This window comes from Populus euphratica, unplaced genomic scaffold (genome assembly GCF_000495115.2).
Source record: "Populus euphratica unplaced genomic scaffold, PopEup_1.0 scaffold153.1, whole genome shotgun sequence".
NCBI lineage: Eukaryota > Viridiplantae > Streptophyta > Magnoliopsida > Malpighiales > Salicaceae > Populus > Populus euphratica.
Genome location: NW_011499953.1, coordinates 242656 through 260653, shown reverse-complemented (window position 1 = coordinate 260653; position 17998 = coordinate 242656). Strand labels below are relative to the sequence as shown.

General features: G+C 36.5%; 1 protein-coding gene across 1 annotated transcript; it reads left to right on the top strand.

Moving 5' to 3' along the window:
- Positions 1–1503: 1503 nt before the first annotated feature.
- LOC105138141 (laccase-17-like) lies at positions 1504–4108 on the top strand. The gene is made up of 6 exons (XM_011044149.1): positions 1504–1690; positions 1805–1956; positions 2060–2304; positions 2433–2561; positions 2653–3624; positions 3744–4108. The coding sequence occupies exons 1-6, from the start codon at positions 1574–1576 to the stop codon at positions 3872–3874; spliced, it is 1746 nt and encodes a 581-aa protein (XP_011042451.1). The 5' UTR covers positions 1504–1573; the 3' UTR covers positions 3875–4108.
- Positions 4109–17998: the final 13890 nt, after the last annotated feature.

The following is a 17998-nucleotide window of genomic DNA, read 5'->3' as shown; positions in this document are numbered from 1 at the left end:
TAACCACATCAAAACAATTAAAAAAATAAAAATTTATAAAAATATAATTCCGAAAACACACCATTAACAGGTTAGTGTAACTATTTGGGTCGGTGAAGCATGGAGACAGAACCAGCCACGGAACAGTGTCGGGTTTTTTTACACATTTGTAGAACACCAGAAATGCGAGGCTGTGTTTTTTTAATCGAATTAAAATGCATCCCTTTAAAGAGAGAGAACATTTGTCAGGGTATTGATGCTTTTCAACAACCACAGCTCCAACAGAAGGTGATTTTTATTGTATATTAATTTCATAATTGCTTTTGAGAATGTTGGGATGTACCCATCAAAGAACAACTCATTCAAGATACTCTATGGTTGATATCGATATCTTTACAAAAATATATTTTAAATTTGAAGATTTAGTATTTTTTTCAGTTATGTCTTAAGATGGTTTTGACATTCTTATATCAAAATCAACATAAATATCAATTTATTTATTTTTTCAGTCCAAATAGCTGCAATATACGCTTCCATGGCTGTGGAGGCCAACGAATATTTAAAAAATCACGACCCAGAGAGATCAAGGGTAGTTTGACATAATTGTGAAGATGAAATTCTCAGCTATAGGCTCGATTTATGCCCATCACAATCAAACATCATTTTCCACCTCAAAATGTAGAAATTCTCTGGGAATTATATTTATATATTCCCACGGTAGTTAGTGTGTTTGCTTGAGATAAAATTGCTTCAGGTGCGGTCTCCCCCCTGTTCATCTGTAGCCTGTACTTCATTACACACATCTAACACTGAAATAGACTTTCTTTGATAGAAACACCAATCTTGGTTAGCTTTGTCAGCAAGCACTGCGCTGTTATCTTACATACGTGGTTAAACTTAGTTTTTTTTTTTCTTTTCCCTCGGTAACCGTGCCAGCAAGTTTTAATGGCTATGAGAGATTTATGATACTTGAAATGATTATCTCTAAGTACTAGAATCTCAACAGGATTATAGTTAAACTTTCTTGATGTTGGCTAAGATTGCTCTTTCAAAAACTGAATGCAATTAGTATTTCGACCAACTGAAAATACCATCTTAAGTTTTGATGATGGCGGGGAGCTAGCTAATCAATGCATTGCTGTTATGGTACGTAGCAGGATTGATACGCAACAAAAAATGGAAACCCTATCACTGTTACACCAGTATGACCATGGATGGGTGGAATGCTTGTTGCTGAAAATGGAAGTCTTTTTTACCCAAGACAGAAAATGCATGTAAGAAATCTGGAAAATGGCATGCCAGTAAAATTGGGATAATATTATTTAAGTAGGGAAGACAGGTTTTTTACTTCAAAAGGAAGGACACAAAGGCAATTGGCTTTGACTGCACTCTAAAGCTGTTAATAAACTGAAAATTATGCATAGTTTCATGTAGCTTGTTCTGGTTTTCTTTTCAATTTTAAACTATACAATTTCTGTCACCTAATCAACGAAACACCCTGCCTTCAACTCTCTATATATACTGGTTTCTAAGCTTTGATGTACATTCAGTCCCAAAAGAGCAGCTCCTCTCGAAAAGAACGAAACAGATAAAAATGGGTGCTTCATTTCTTCCATCACCAGCATTTCTTGCAGTTTTTCTCATCTCATTTGTCACCTTGTCTATCCATCCAGAGCCCGCACTTGCCATTACTAGGCACTACAAATTTGATGTATGTGTGTGTTACATGCATATCATTGTCTATAAGTACCTAAAACTGCTCAAATTTTTTATCCTCTGTTTTTAACTTGATTCCTAACAGTCTAAAGAAAATGAAATTTTGCAGGTTATGTTACAAAATGTGACCCGCCTTTGCCACACCAAGAGCATTGTAACAGTCAACGGCAAGTTCCCGGGGCCTCGCATTGTTGCTAGGGAGGGTGATCGTCTTATTATTAAAGTGGTTAACCATGTCCAAAACAATATCTCTATTCACTGGTACATATATGTGGACTGGTCTCCTTCAATTCCCTCCAAATATAGTGAACCTTATATAGAAAAAGCTGAGTCTAAATCTCTGTCGACGATTTCATTGATACAGGCATGGAATTCGGCAGCTTCGAAGTGGGTGGGCTGATGGACCGGCATACATAACTCAGTGCCCTATACAAACTGGACAGAGCTATGTGTACAACTACACCACTGTAGGGCAAAGAGGCACTCTTTGGTGGCATGCCCATATATCATGGTTAAGATCAACTCTCCACGGTCCACTTATCATTCTTCCCAAACTCGGCACTACTTATCCATTTGCTAAACCTCACAAGGAAGTTCCGATCATCTTTGGTAATCTATTATAAGAAACTAATTAAGCTACTTTGAATAAGAGCTCGTTAAAACTTGAATCAATTTTTTTCCCTGTTGATGTAGTATTATGTCTGCTAACACAAACGATAATGCAAAATAAATTGCAGGAGAGTGGTTCAATGCAGATCCAGAGGCAATCATTACGCAGGCAATGCAAACGGGTGGAGGCCCAAATGTCTCTGATGCCTACACTATCAATGGATTTCCAGGGCCATTGTATAACTGCTCTGCCAAAGGTATAACATGTTAGCGCAGTAGGCCTTCTACAACCATGCAGAGCATTTTTTTTTTTTCTCTCATTGACCTTGTATGCATGGTGCTTGGCAGATACTTTCAAGCTGAAGGTAAAGCCAGGAAAGACTTACCTTCTTCGCATGATCAACGCCGCACTCAATGACGAGCTCTTCTTCAGCATAGCAAACCATACACTCACCGTTGTTGATGTTGATGCTATTTATGTGAAACCATTTGATACCGAGACACTTCTCATTGCTCCTGGACAAACCACAAACGTTCTTCTAAAGACCAAGCCCCACCACCCAAACGCCAGTTTTTTCATGTCTGCGAGACCTTACGTGACTGGTCAAGGAACTTTTGATAATTCAACTGTTGCTGGAATCTTAGAATATGAAGAATCAAACAAAACCATTAAATCAAGCCACTCCCCTAAGAAACTGCCGCTCTATAAACCAAATCTACCACCTCTAACTGACACTTCATTTGCTACAAATTTCACCAGCAAACTCCGCAGCCTAGCAAGTGCAGAATTCCCTGCCAATGTGCCGCGAAAGGTTGACAGACAATTTTTCTTCAGTGTAGGCCTTGGAACAAACCCATGCTCCAAAAACCAAACCTGCCAGGGACCAAATGGAACAATGTTTGCAGCTTCAGTTAATAATGTATCATTTGTGATGCCAACCAAAGCTCTACTCCAAGCCCATCATTTTGGTCAATCAAAGGGCGTTTACAGCCCTAACTTTCCAATCAATCCACCAATCCCTTTTAATTATACCGGCACCCCACCAAACAATACTATGGTGAACAATGGAACAAAGCTAGTTGTGCTTCCTTTTAACGCCAGCGTGGAGCTCATTATGCAGGACACCAGCATCCTTGGTGCTGAGAGCCATCCTCTTCATTTGCATGGTTTCAATTTCTTTGTTGTTGGTCAAGGATTTGGGAACTTTGATGCAAAAAAGGATCCTGCAAATTTCAATCTTGTTGACCCCGTTGAAAGGAATACCGTGGGAGTGCCCTCTGGAGGCTGGGTTGCTATTCGTTTTCTAGCCGACAACCCAGGTTGGTAATTAATTATAAGTAGTGCTAAGTAATATCCTGGCTTAGATAATTATATTTATGCAAGTACGCAGCACCATGTTTTGCTGAGTTGTATCATTTGTGGACGATGGCATCATCAGGTGTATGGTTCATGCATTGCCATCTAGAAGTGCACACAAGCTGGGGCTTGAAGATGGCTTGGGTTGTCCTGGATGGAAAGCTTCCCAATCAGAAGCTGCTTCCCCCCCCAGCCGATCTTCCCAAGTGTTGACATTCAAGGCTTCGAGCTGCTTCTTCACTACACTGAGACCAGTAACTGCCCTGATGATTTTTTTTCTTCGGATTTTCTTTGCAACTAGTCAATTTATTTCCTTTAAACAATTGTTTTTTTGAGCATTAGTCTGCCGAGATTATCTTTATTACCCATGTCGGAGTTGAGGAAGGAAACGAATGTACTATCTTTTTTTTAACCTATTAATTATTTAATTTGCAAGGAAGATTTTGCCAAGGGTTAAGAACAAAGAACAAAGAACAAAACAATAAACGTGAGCCAGTGAACAAAGAGCAAAGAATAAAACAATAAAAGTGAGCCAGTGAACTGATCAAAACTAACAAAGCGCAAGAGAAAATGATGAGTGAGCCTGTCCAAAACCAGCGCAGAAGACTCATTTAACCACAACTTTTAACTTTGAAAATGTACAATTTGGCCAGTGATTCAAATCCCCCATCTCTAAAATCCACACTAGCATTATCACCAGAAGGCACTTTCGAACAAACTTAGCTACTTGTTGAAAAAGATTGTAAGGAAACAAACATAAACTAATCAATTTAGGCAATCGACAACAAGACATTATGAACTCTACTAATCCATTCAAGGAATTAGAAGAAAAACCACCATCGCATTGCTTATGCTCAATTCAAACTTCTGCTTCAAGTCCACTGCTATCTGCCTCATCTCCCCCACTTCTTTGTCCACCATTAGTTTTCTTACAGCTCTTTCTATCTTCTCTCTCTCCACTTCAGGCTCAAACTCGAAGCCTACTCTCCATACATGACTCACATATCTTGCATCCACTCTTTGATCCCCAAAGTATGTTAGTTTTGCATATCGCTGGAACTCATTCGGATAAACTTTCCTTTGTGGGATTCCAGCCACCATCCAACTGCAGAGTGTGCTAACACCTCCATTTGTGCTTTTCATTTCACAATGCAATCTCTATCCCCTACAGTGTTTTTTTTTTTTTTCCTTATACCTACCATCAGGAAAGTCAGTCCTAATGCACCACAAGAAAGGCTGCTTGCTGCTGGCTAGGCCCCAAGCCATTCCTACTAGCTCTTTCTCCTGCATGGAAACTACACTTCCCACGCTTACATAGATAACTGATTTAGGAGTTTGCTTGTCACGCCATGCTATGCAGCTATTATCCTCCTTGAGTACGCTGCCAGCGGAGGGTGGAATTTTTCATAAAAATTGCAATTGTTTAGTGTAAAGTGAAATAACCAGAACTAATAATTAGAAAATAAACGAAAGGAAAAAAAATTGAAGAATTATTATAAGCATAAGACATCCAAACACAACCAGGAACACAACCAGAATTTTTTGATTTATCGATGAAATTCTATGTTGATATTTATGCTCACCAATAAACTCCCAGATAGAGATAATCCGTTGAATAAACTTTCATCGGTGACTTATGATCTATTAATAATAATTTTATTGATAGATTTACAAACAAAAAAAAAAACAGGCCAAAATGTTTTTTACTTGTTTCATTCCGTTAGTATTTCCATCGATGAATATAATATATCATTGAGAAAAATTATATGTCATTTAATCGATGCTTTTTTTTTTCTTTCTTTGGTATTTTCTTATGTGAATTTGACATATAAATGTTAAACAAGCTATCTGTTATTCCATCGGTAAGTAAATAGTGGCAATAACATTTACAATAATTCTTTTTTAACTCTTTGAATATATTGACAAACTATGTCATTTTTATTGCAATCTTCTTCTATGTTGATTTTATCTTTATCATCATCTCTATCAACTTCTATATGTTCATTGGTTTTCAAAATATCATTTAAATCCTCAATATCAACATCAATCAAAATATTCTCGGTGACATAAAAATTTGATTTTTTTTTAAATCATTAGATAGAACAACTCGATATGAATCAACTAACTAATTAATTTGAAAAACATCATCTCCCACAATTAATTCATCATTGTCATCCTGAATAACCTAGACATGACCTTTAGGTTTTGATTTTCACTATAGATAACTAATCATCTCTTGAACAAATCTTTTTAGAGGAAGGAGTGAATGTGTAATAAACTTATTAGCATTACTTGGTAAAAACAAAGACATCATTGACATTGCAAAGTCTAGTCTTTGTATTAATTTCGATCAAACCATGATGGAGATCTATTCTGATTTCTTTATCGGTGGTATCATACCAATAATATTTGAATAAAAAAATTATATTTTGCTCGCTATGATATTGTAATTCAATGATCTTTTATGACCTTTTCTAACTTCTTATAGTAGTCAACTTCAAACTCATTAAAAATCAATCATTTAACATAGACCCCACTATTATATATCTTTTTACCCTAACCATTCTCTTCAGTATGAAACACAAGTCTATTAACGAAATACCTGTTACAACATTTAACCTTTCTTTCATAATCCAAACTTATTAAATTCAAAGTAATATTAGCATTCCCTTCCAATTGATAAATCTAGTACATGGATAACACCTTCATCATAGTTAATGAGAAATGTGTAATGAAATTAAATATCTTGAAAGATAAGAATAATTAAATAGTCTTTACATGTGTTCTAAACCACATGAAAATTTTATCACCTTATAAATGAAAGATTTGAGATTCGGTTAACTATAAATTTTTGGAATGTAAAAATTAATGTTGTTGCCTACGAGAAATTCAACACTCTATCAATTTGATAGTATAAGAGATAAATTGTTCAAAAGTAACAATAATTGGATTATTACACTTACTGAATAAAATATCTCAGTTCATCATAGTTAAATAACACATAATTATGTGCTTGTTTGAATTATATTTTTATTAATTATATTTTCCTCACAACATGTTTTGGCACGGGCCATCCATGATAGAAAAGTATAGACATGTTCCCCCTTAAAGTCACTTCCCCACCATCATTATGTCTTGGATCACGATTGATTTTTATTGTTAAATACGGCTCAAAATAGTGTGATTAATGTTTAAAAATATATTTTTATCAAGGTTTTATATTATATTATCATTTTGCACTTGAAGTATCAATAACTCTTTAAGTTAAACATGTTTTATAATAATAAGTTTGATAATATAAGATAGCTTTAATTTATCGTAAATGTTCATCTAAAATGCAGGCCTATCACATAAATCAAAAGATTGATTGATGAGTTCAACTAATGAAATTGAGAAGACAATGAGAGGGTTAAGCTTAGAAAAGAGATGCTGGTTTAGTCTAAACTAGAACATTGTTCAGTCATTGGGCATATCCAGAGCTGTAGAACTTGGATTTGGGTATGCTCTATATGGATGGAAAGCTAAAGCACAGGCCTAAAACTTTCATGCAGAGTCCAAATTCAAAAAGGTGGTTTTCAAGTTCAAATTGTAGCAACAACGAAGAAGTCAAAATTTGTCCTGCAGCCCAGATATTATTTAGTGTTTAACTTATATCTCGAGTTCTAGAAGTCTAAATGACCTCAATTCTTTTTTTGAAAAGTTGAGATAATTTCCTTGAACTCTCATGATGCAAGTTTGTTTAAATTTTGATGTTAGCAATGATGTTTTGTTCATACAAGAAGATAAGAATTGTCACCAAGTTAAGATCTGGCCACCCACTCAACAATTAGTCAACAAATCAATAGTTTCTAATTTTATCCTATAAAATGAGGTATTTACCATACATTTAGGCATCTTAATTTTTAGATCAAGATTATGTTCTTGCTCTTTCTCTCTTTATATTTTTGTAATGCTTAAATTTTACTTATATTAATCTCTTGTTTATGATTCTCATTTCCTTTCCTTTACTTAGTTAACTTATATCTTATTTATGTTTTTATCTTGTTTATTTATGTTTCTCTCTTTCATTATGTTTAGTTAAGTTTATCATGTCAAGGTGAAAAAGGTTACACTAACGGTGTAAGAATAAGTATAGTGTAAACTTAACATGAAATTTAATGTTTAATACTAACATGTTTTGTATTTGTTATCTTGTTCACTTTTAATACTTTACTTGTTAAATGATTAATCTAGATTTATGTTGTATAACATTTGGTACAACAAATACTTGACACTTTTATAGTCCAACCATATGGTATAACCTACACTTGTGCTATGAAAGAAACTTGATTTGTTGTTAACATAAGTTATGATTATGAATATCTAACAACATTTACAAGTATTAGCATTATTCGAATAAGATAACTAATGTAATCATATTAATCATTTATAATCTGATTGGAACCTCTTTTATGTGTGGTTTCCAGTTGAGTCATAAAAAGAATTTATATTATACTTGTTTGAAATACCATTAGTGGATCCTCTAACCTTGACATTTGTTTTTATCATTGTTTAATCCTCACATTAATCTTATATCTTAAAATTCTTTTTAGCTTATTATTATTATTATTATTGTTATTGTTATTATTATTGTTATTGTTGTTGTTGTTGTTATTGTTGTATTATTTATAATTTATATTGATAATCTCCTTATGGTTCGACCGTAGTCTTACTGGGTTATTTATTATTTCAACATTCCTATACTTGGAAAAAGATATCAATTTTTTGGTCGTATCAAGTTTTTGGTGCCGTTATCAGGGAGGTAAATTTTTGTATAAATTATAATATTTATTTTATTTTATCTTTTCACTTTTCTTATATCTAACTTTGTTTCTTTTGTATTGTTTTTTTTTTCTTCCTTTTATTCTCTTCCTATATGTGCATGAGAATGTGGTCACGTATATTAAATGCTAGAGTTTATAAGGTATCCTCATTATTTTCAAAAAATATGCCCGAAGAAGATAATCAGTCACTTCATAATAAGAACAATCTAGTTAGAATACTTAAAGACTACATGAATCTCACAAAAACAAATGCACTATCATGCATAGTTTTTTCCTCTTGATACATCTCATTTTAATTTTAAGCAATATATTATCCAACTTTTATCTTATTTTCATAGCTTAAATCTAGAAAATCCATACTTACATTTGAGAGAATTTGAGGAGGTTTGTAACACTTATAATAACTCAAATTATAGTATGAACACAATCAGATTAAAGCCTTTTTCTTCTTCATTTAAAGATAAAGCTAAAACATGGCTATAAAATTTGAGACTAGAATCCATTTGTGTTTGGGATGAAATGCAATAATAATTTTTAAAAAAGTTTTTTCTATCTCACAGAACAAACTCTTTCGAAAGATAAGTCACCATTTTCACTCAAAAACCAGAAGAAACATTTTATCAAGTTTGGTATAGGTATCGAGACATGCTTAATACTTGGCCTCATCATGATTTTAAAATATAGAGATTAGTTCACATGTTTATGAAAGGCTAACACCTAGAGATAGACAAATGGTTGAATTGATGTGTAATAGAACTTTTGAAGATAAAGACCCTAATGAAACAATGAAAGTACCTAGATTTCTTGGTTGAAAATGCTCAAAATTAGGACACTGCAAGTACTTATAAGGCATCGAATAAAACTCAACCTTATATATCTAGTAGAGGTATGTACAACCTTAGAAAATATCATGACCTCGAAGCCAAGTTTGTATCTTTAACTAGAAAAATTGAGGCACTAGAATTAAAAATGAGTGGTCAATTAAATTATGTTCAAAGCATTGTATGTTAAATTTGTGAAACTAATAAACACTAAACCAATGACTGTTCAACTTTGCCTTCTTTTAAGGAATGCCTCTATAAACAAATTCATGTTTTAAACAGTTTCCAAAGCCCCAATCATAACTCGTACTTGCAAACATACAATCCTGATTGGAGAAATCACCCAAAATTCAATTGAAAGAGTAATAACAATAATGCATAAACTTTAAAGTCATTGTTTAAAACGCACTATAATTTTCATTAAAAAAATCCTCTTTAACTTCTTCTTATTGTTATTATTTATAATTTATATAGATAATCTTCCTGTGGTTCGACCCCGGTCTTGCCGAGTTATTTATTACTTCGACACTCTTATACTTGGAAAAAGACATCAATTTTTTGGTCGTGTCATAGTACGAGATAAATATTGAGATTTCTTTAACAATATAAGCCTACTATATAACAGTCTTAACATGCACCTTGTTTTTTTTTTTTTTACTTTTATTTTAAGGTTGAATAAGTACGTGCATGGAATTAAATGAATGTTTTGAATTTAATAAAAAAAACTAGAATTTTAATTATAAGACATGTGTAATCCTTAACCCCTTAAATGGATACATCTATCTATATTGGACTAGGCCTCCAACGTTTGCCTCAAATGGTATATATATGTGTAGATGCTCTATTAAGTTAAAGAACGATGCAACAAATATAATCTCAAGTTTGTAAATTGTCAAGACAATATTCATTTCAAGTCTCTCTATGTGTTGTGTTTACAACTAGTTAGAGCATATATCTCTAAAGAAGTAATTGATCTCTATGAGTGTATCCTATGTTCTTTTTAGCAATAAATCTCAGTAAGCTAGTAGAATGAGTAAGTCATATATGGACACGTAGTGTAATAGGACATCAAGATCAAGTAATCACCACCTAGACATACTTCATGCTATAATGTCTAAATTAAAACATTCTTGATGAATGATAATAATTACACTGAGAAACTAGTTAATAAAAAGTCAAGTCGAATCACCTATGACTTTATAAATACTTAAGGGATCGTGACAAGTTACTAGACTTTATATTTATTCTTCAAATATAAATCAATCAATTGTTGAACTGATAATAAATTAAATTATTTAATTTATCTAATCATATTTTATTTAGGATTATAATTTATATTTGAGTCATCTTTAATGGGTCACACATAAAATAATTATTAGTCAAAAAATAAAATAGGATGATTAATCAAGTGTGATTTGATTGTAATTATGTTTTAAAAATTAAAAACTATAATGTAATGAATACAAAAGATTACAATTCTAATCTTAGAAAAAAAAAATCAAATAGGAACTTGATTGAACAAATTTTTAAAATTATTCTCAAATAATATATGTGATATTATTTAAAGGGTGAAATGATATTTTTTGCATTTACAGGGTTTTTAGGTTTCCCTATAAATATAATATTATGCTACTTATTTTCTATATAAGATAGCACAATAAAAAAATATTTAAACATGAAAGAAAAGAGTTAACACCCAAACATATAGAAATTCCTCTCTGATAATTTATATGGATTACCATTAAAGGCGAGACACTTGAATAACTTGTGGTTTGCAACAACTCAACCTTGAAGAAATTATTTAAAGCCAAAAAAACATATGATCTTTATATAAACCTTAAACATACACATATGAGAATCATTATAGTTTGAAAAAATCAAACCCTTTCTTAATGTAGTGTATGATCAATTATATCATTTATAAAGGTGATGTATTAGGATCTTTTTTTTTTAACACAAATTCTTATTCTTATAAATTCAGTATTAATATTTATATTTTTCTAAATAGTGATATAAATAATACAATTTTTGTATTATATTTATAAAGGGTACCTTTAAGAATGTGAAATTTTACAATTTTATAATCTAATCATGTGCAAAAGTTATTTTAAACAAGTTTTAAGGAAGTACAAAGATTATATTAAAAAACCAATTTAACTCAAAAATTTAAGCTATTAAGTGAAGTCTCAAGTTATGATTTATATTATTTTCTAATACAATCTCTTAAGTGAAAGTTTTTTAAATTTAAAACTTGCTTCAACTCACACTACCTTATGCTTATTTTTTATTAAATAAGTAAGAATAATGAGATTTAAACTCGTGATTGTTTGGTTATCAAGACTATGATATTATGCCAAAAAATTAATTTAACTCAAAAACTTAAATTGTTATGTAAGATCTTAACCTATAATTTATATTATTTTCTAACACAACGTCATCTTAACATTCATACTTTCTTAACCTTTCAAGCAATAACCTACCTTTCACTTGCACATCGGAGGTTTTGTATAATTACAATGAGGTATAGAATACTTTAATAAATAAAAATTATATATTTTTTTGTCTTTATAATTGTGGTATTTTTAATGTTTGAACGATTTAACTGGTAACAAATCTTTGATTTCTGACTGGTAACAAATCTTGTTTATCCTTTGATTTCTGACTGTGACAACACTTGTTAGATTGTAACAAAGCATGTGTAACGAGGAGATCAAGGATTTTAATAAGACTTTCAAATAAAAACTAGATAGATAAAACATTATTGCAAAAATTAAAATTTTCTCAATCAAAATAATACTTGGACATTCATTGTACACGAGTATAAGAAGTATTATTGCTAAATTTATCTCAAGGAGTAGGTTGCCATCTTTGCAGCAAGATTGGTGATTCTAGAAATAAATGTCATTAAGTATGAATTTAATAGCTTACGACAAGTGTGGATTCGCCATTCAATATCACAATCTGATTCCTTAATAATATATGCTACTCTCTAAGATTCGATGAACATATAGCTAAAAACAGCATTCAAGGATTACAAATTGGTGCATCATCTAGCCTTATTGGAAAGTAAAATCTGACAAGAAAAATGGGTGTCTATCTTCTTCCATCACCAGCATCTCTGGCGGTTTTTCTCTCCTCTTTAGTCACTTTGTTTGTCCATCCTCAGCCTGCAATTGCCATTACCAGGCACTACAAATTTGATGTATGTATTACATACATGACTCTGTCGAAAGTACTTAAAATTGTTCAAATTTTCTCTCTTCTTCTTCTTCTTTTTTACCCTCGTTTTTAACGGTCTATAGAAAATGAAATTTTGCAGGTTATGTTACAAAATGTGACACGCCTTTGCCACACCAAGAGCATGGTAACAGTCAATGGCAAGTTCTCTAGGCCTTGTATTGTTGCTAGGGAAGGTGATCGTCTTCTTATTAAAGTGGTTAACTGTTAAGGCTCTAGACGCGGGGATGCGCGACTCTTCTAGTGGGGGTGGTTTGTTAAGGCTCTAGGCGCGGGGATGCGCCAACGAAGGCACATTGCCTAGAATTCGGCAGCGATGGACAGCGGCAGCCTTGCGTAGGCAGAAACGAATTCGGCAGGCAGCGTGCAATGGTCTATGCGAGTCGTTGAGCTTGCGACTTGGCATGGACGTGGGAGCTTTGGTGATGGACCTTCTAAGTCAGCAGCTGACGCAGCAGAATAGGCAGTAGGGACTGCCATGCGGATAGGCAGAATATGGTTGTATCATTGGGGGAAAATGTGGGGAAGTGGCAGCTGAGTGGGGAAGGAAGTGCTCCACTATGTAAGCCACTAAGTTAATGGGAGAGCAAATGCTCCACTATGCCCCGAAAATGAGAGATCATGGAGATCATGGGGAGTAAGTGCCCCATTATGGCCTGAAAAATAGGGATTATGGGTGAGCCTAGCAACTCACACTTGTCTATAAATAGGCTGCCAAGCCTCTGCTGTGTAGCATGCGATTTTGTGCATAGCACACACACTTGTATTGTGTAATCCTTTGTTGATGAGATAAATAAAGGTTGAGAGGTATTCTTGTAAACTTGTGTGCTTGCTTGTGTTTGTTCCTTATTATACGACTTGGCAATTGTGGGAACTTCGTTGGGTGAGCGAAACACATAGTCGTAGGAAACACGAGCGAAAAGGGGAGGCAAGGCTGAGTTTAGTTGGGACTAGACTGCCGCATTGGGTTGAATTGTGTTGCGAAAAATTTAACCCTGTGACAATTGGTATCAGAGCACGGTTGATTTTAACGTGCAGCAGAAGTCATGGAAAGTATTCGGGAACGGTTGATGCGTCTTGAAACCTTGATAGGGTTGAATGAGGAAGAAGACGAGGAACGTTCCATCATGGATCGCTTGAAGGATGCTATGGAATGCGCTGAAAGGGCTGAGAGCTTGTACATCTCTCTTGCGGCAGAATCAAGTGAAAGATTGGAAGCTGCCGAAGAGGCGATTGCTCTTCTGAAAAGGGCAGTGCGAAACACTCCGATTGGGGTAAGTACATCTAAACCTAAGTTGCCTGAACCGAAGTCTTTTGGTGGGGCAAGAAGTTCCAAAGAACTTGAGAATTTCTTATGGGACATGGAGCAATACTTTAGTGTTGCTAAGATCAGTGTGGCTGAACAAGTGGATCTTACCGTGATGTATCTCACGGGTGATGCGAAACTTTGGTGGCGGACGAGAACCAAAGATGACTTAAGTGCTGGACGTCCAAAGATTTAGACATGGGATCGTCTCAAGCAGGAGCTAAAGGAGCAATTCCTTCCCAACAATGCATCGTGGATGGCACGGGAGGAATTGAAAAGGCTCAAACATGAAAGGTCAGTTCGTGAATATGTTAAATCTTTCAGTTCTTTGATTCTCGACATTGAGAATATGTCCGAGGAGGACAGGCTGTTCAACTTCATGTCTGGGTTGCAAACTTGGGCGCAAGCGGAACTAAGACGATAGAACGTGAAAGATCTGTCCTCCGCTATTGCTGCTGCGGACAGTTTGGTTGATTTCAAATCAACCACTAGAGAGGGCTATACATCTGCCTCCTTCAAGGCTAAGGGAAGGAACAAGGAGGATAAGATGAAGAAGAAATTTGGTGGGGGTGCATCGAAGACTGCTGCCGTAGAGAAGGGCAAGGCCAAGTTTATGGGTGCACAAGGTAAGAGTCCGAAACCAAACTTTAGTTGCTTCATTTGTGATGGACCTCACTTTGCGAGGGAATGCCCGAAGCGGGAGAAGTTGAATGCTATCCGGGCTGGGGGTAGCGATGAGGATGAGGGGGTAGTTACGCATGTCAATCCCATGCGTGTGATAAACTGCCTGGTAGCTGAATCGGGGGATGCGGCTGCCGAAACCTGCCCTGTCGAGGAAGACTTGGCGAGGATTGATACACTGCGGAAGGGAAAGTCAGGGGCTACGGATAACCTGATGTATATGAGGATTGGGATAAACGGCAAAAACGTGAATGCTATGCTGGATTCAGGAGCAACCCACACGTTTGTGGCAGATCGGCTGGTGAAGGAACTTGGCTTGCGGCTGAGTGATAGCCATACATCCATGAAGGCAGTAAACTCGAAGGCACAGAGAATTGCTGGGATGTCTTATGATGTGCCGATAATACTGGATCAGTGGAGAGGTAAGCATGATGTGTTGGTCGTAAATCTTGACGATTACGATATTATTCTTGGTCTAGATTTCTTACGAAAAGCCAAGATAGTGTTGATGCCATATCTCAATGGAGTCATGATTGCAAGTGAGGGATGCCCATGTTTCATCCCATGTTGCAATATCACAGCTGTGAAAGCGGTGAAAGGGGGGAAGAGCTTGGTCTCGGCAATTGCTCTTGACAAAGCATTGCGGAAAGGAGGGGAAGTGTTTCTTGCGACAATAGTTGATGAGAAGGCAGACTATTGTGGGGAGGTGCCAAACGAAATTGCTAGCATGCTGCAGCAATTCGAGGATGTGATGCCGCCTCAGCTACCGAAGAAACTCCCACCTAGGAGAAACATCGACCATCGAATTGAGTTGGTGCCGGGGACAAAGCCACCATCTCAAGCCCCTTATCGAATGTCGCCAATGGAATTGGCAGAACTGAGGAAACAATTGGAAGAGCTGATTGACTCGGGATTTATCCGCCCTTCCAAGGCTCCATATGGTGCTCCTGTGCTGTTTCAAAAGAAGGCGGATGGAAGCCTTCGCATGTGTGTGGACTACCGAGCACTCAATAAGGTAACAATCAAAAACAAATATCCTATCCCTTTAATTCAGGATTTGATGGATAGATTGTGCGGAGCCTCTATCTTCACGAAATTGGACTTGCGGTCGGGGTATTAGCAAGTGCGGGTTGCTGATGGGGATGAGCATAAAACTACTTGTGTGACGAGGTATGGCTCATACGAGTTTCTAGTTATGCCATTTGGCCTAACAAATGCTCCAGCAACATTTTGTAATCTAATGAATGATGTGCTATATGATTTCTTAGATAATTTTGTTGTAGTCTACTTAGATGACATTGTAATCTATAGTAGAAGCATTGAAGAACATGTAACTCATCTCTCTAAAGTCTTAAGTAGATTGAGAGAACATGAATTGTATGTAAAGAGGGAAAAGTGTGAGTTTGCAAAAGAGGAAATTATGTTCTTAGGCCATTTAATTGGCGAAGGACAGGTGAAGATGGATCCACGGAAGATTCAAGCCATCGTTGAATGGACAGCACCAAAATCAGTCCCGGAATTGAGGTCATTTTTGGGGCTTGCAAACTACTACAGACGATTCATTAAGGGCTATAGCAAGAAAACAACTCCTCTCTCGGATCTTCTCAAGAAGAATCGGAGTTGGGAATGGACGATTGACTGCCAACTAGCTTTTGAGAAGCTGAAAACAGCGGTAGCGTCAGCTCCAGTTTTGGGGCTGCCTGATTTTGAGAAGCCATTTGAAGTGCATACGAATGCTTCGGATAGGGCCATTGGGGGAGTGCTAGTACAAGAGGGACATCCAGTTGCTTTTGAGAGTCGGAAGCTAACTGATGCGGAACAGAATTACTCGACGCATGAGAAAGAGATGACGGCAGTGGTGCACTGCCTAGGCATATGGAGAGTATATCTGTTGGGGCCAAAATTTGTGGTCAAGACTGATAATGTGGCGAACACATTTTCCAGGACACAGAAGAAATTGTCACAGAGACAGGCTCGGTGGCAGGAATTCTTGGCCGAATATGACTTTGTATGGGAGCACAAACCGGGGAGCCATAATCAGGTTGCGGATGCACTCAGCAGACGCGAGGTAATTGCTACTGTTCTTGCCATTGTTCAGGTGGAGTCGGACATGCTGGGACGACTTCGTCTAGCTGCTGGGGAAGATGCAGCGTACAAGAAAATGGTTGAGCTTGTACGAGAAGGGACAATACGGAGGTATTGGCTGGAACAAGACCTACTCTATGCAAAGGGGGGTCGAATCTTTGTGCCAAAGGGGGAGCTGCGAAAACACTTAATGACGGAGACTCATGATCCGCAATGGGCAGGACATCCAGGTAGAGAAAGGATGGTTGCTCTCTTGTCGCAGACTTATTATTGGCCGAAGATGGAAGACGATGTAGAACTTTACGTCAGGACTTGTCTTGTGTGCCAACAAGACAAGATTTTGCGGCAGCGAGAAGCAGGCTTATTACAGCCGCTGCCGATTCCAGAGAAGCCTTGGGTGTCAGTTTCGATGGACTTCATTGTTGGCTTTCCAAAGGTGGATGGCATGAACACAATCATGGTTGTCGTGGACAGATTCACCAAGTATGCGGTGTTTGTAGCTGCCCCTATGGTGTGTACAGCCGAAGTGGCCGCTAATTTATTCTACCGCAACGTGGTGAAATACTTTGGAGTACCCTCAGACATTGTAAGCGATCGCGATGTGCGATTCACGGGTAGATTCTGGACAGCATTGTTCAACATGATGGGAACAAGGCTGAAGTTTTCGACTGCCAACCATCCGCAGACTGATGGGCAGACGGAAAGGATAAATGCTTTGCTAGAGGAATATTTGAGACACTACGTGACAGCAATGCAGCGAAACTGGTTGGAGTTGCTAGATAGTGCGCAGTTTTGCTATAATCTTCAAAAATCCTCGGCAACGGAAGCAAGTCCATTTGAGCTGGTTTTGGGGGCACAACCCCAAACTCCTGCCGAGATTGCAGTGCAGATATCTGGTGGGAAGAGTCCAGCAGCATACAGATTTGCGATGGAGCAACAGGAGCTGGTTGAGCAAGCTCAAGATAGTTTGCGAAAGGCCAGGAAGCGGATGCTCAAATATGCAAATCAAAAGCGAAGAATGCTGGAATTCAGTGTGGGTGACAAGGTGTTGCTCAAGTTAACTCCTCAAATTTGGAAGAAAATTGTGGGGACGTCAAAGCACCGAGGGTTGGTGCCAAGATATGATGGGCCTTTTGAAGTCATCGAAAAGGTTGGGGCTGTTGCCTATAGATTGAAGCTGCCCGAACGGCTGAAGCTTCATCCCACTTTTCATGTAAGTTACTTACGGCCATTTTATGAAGACAATGAGGATCCTAAAAGAAGTAAGTCGCAACGAGCCCCTCCTACGATTCACAAGCAATTTGACGATGGTATCGTCAAGATCATGGATCATCGTCGACTTGGCCAACACAAAAAGAATCGGCGGACAGAATTCTTAGTGAAA

Coding starts and splice junctions, on each gene's coding strand:
- LOC105138141 (XM_011044149.1), top strand. CDS start 1,574: ATGGGTGCTTCATTTCTTCCATCACCAGCATTTCTTGCAGTTTTTCTC. Junction 2,562..2,652: donor GTATAACTGCTCTGCCAAAG/GTATAACATGTT, acceptor GGTGCTTGGCAG/ATACTTTCAAGCTGAAGGTA. Junction 3,625..3,743: donor TTTTCTAGCCGACAACCCAG/GTTGGTAATTAA, acceptor TGGCATCATCAG/GTGTATGGTTCATGCATTGC.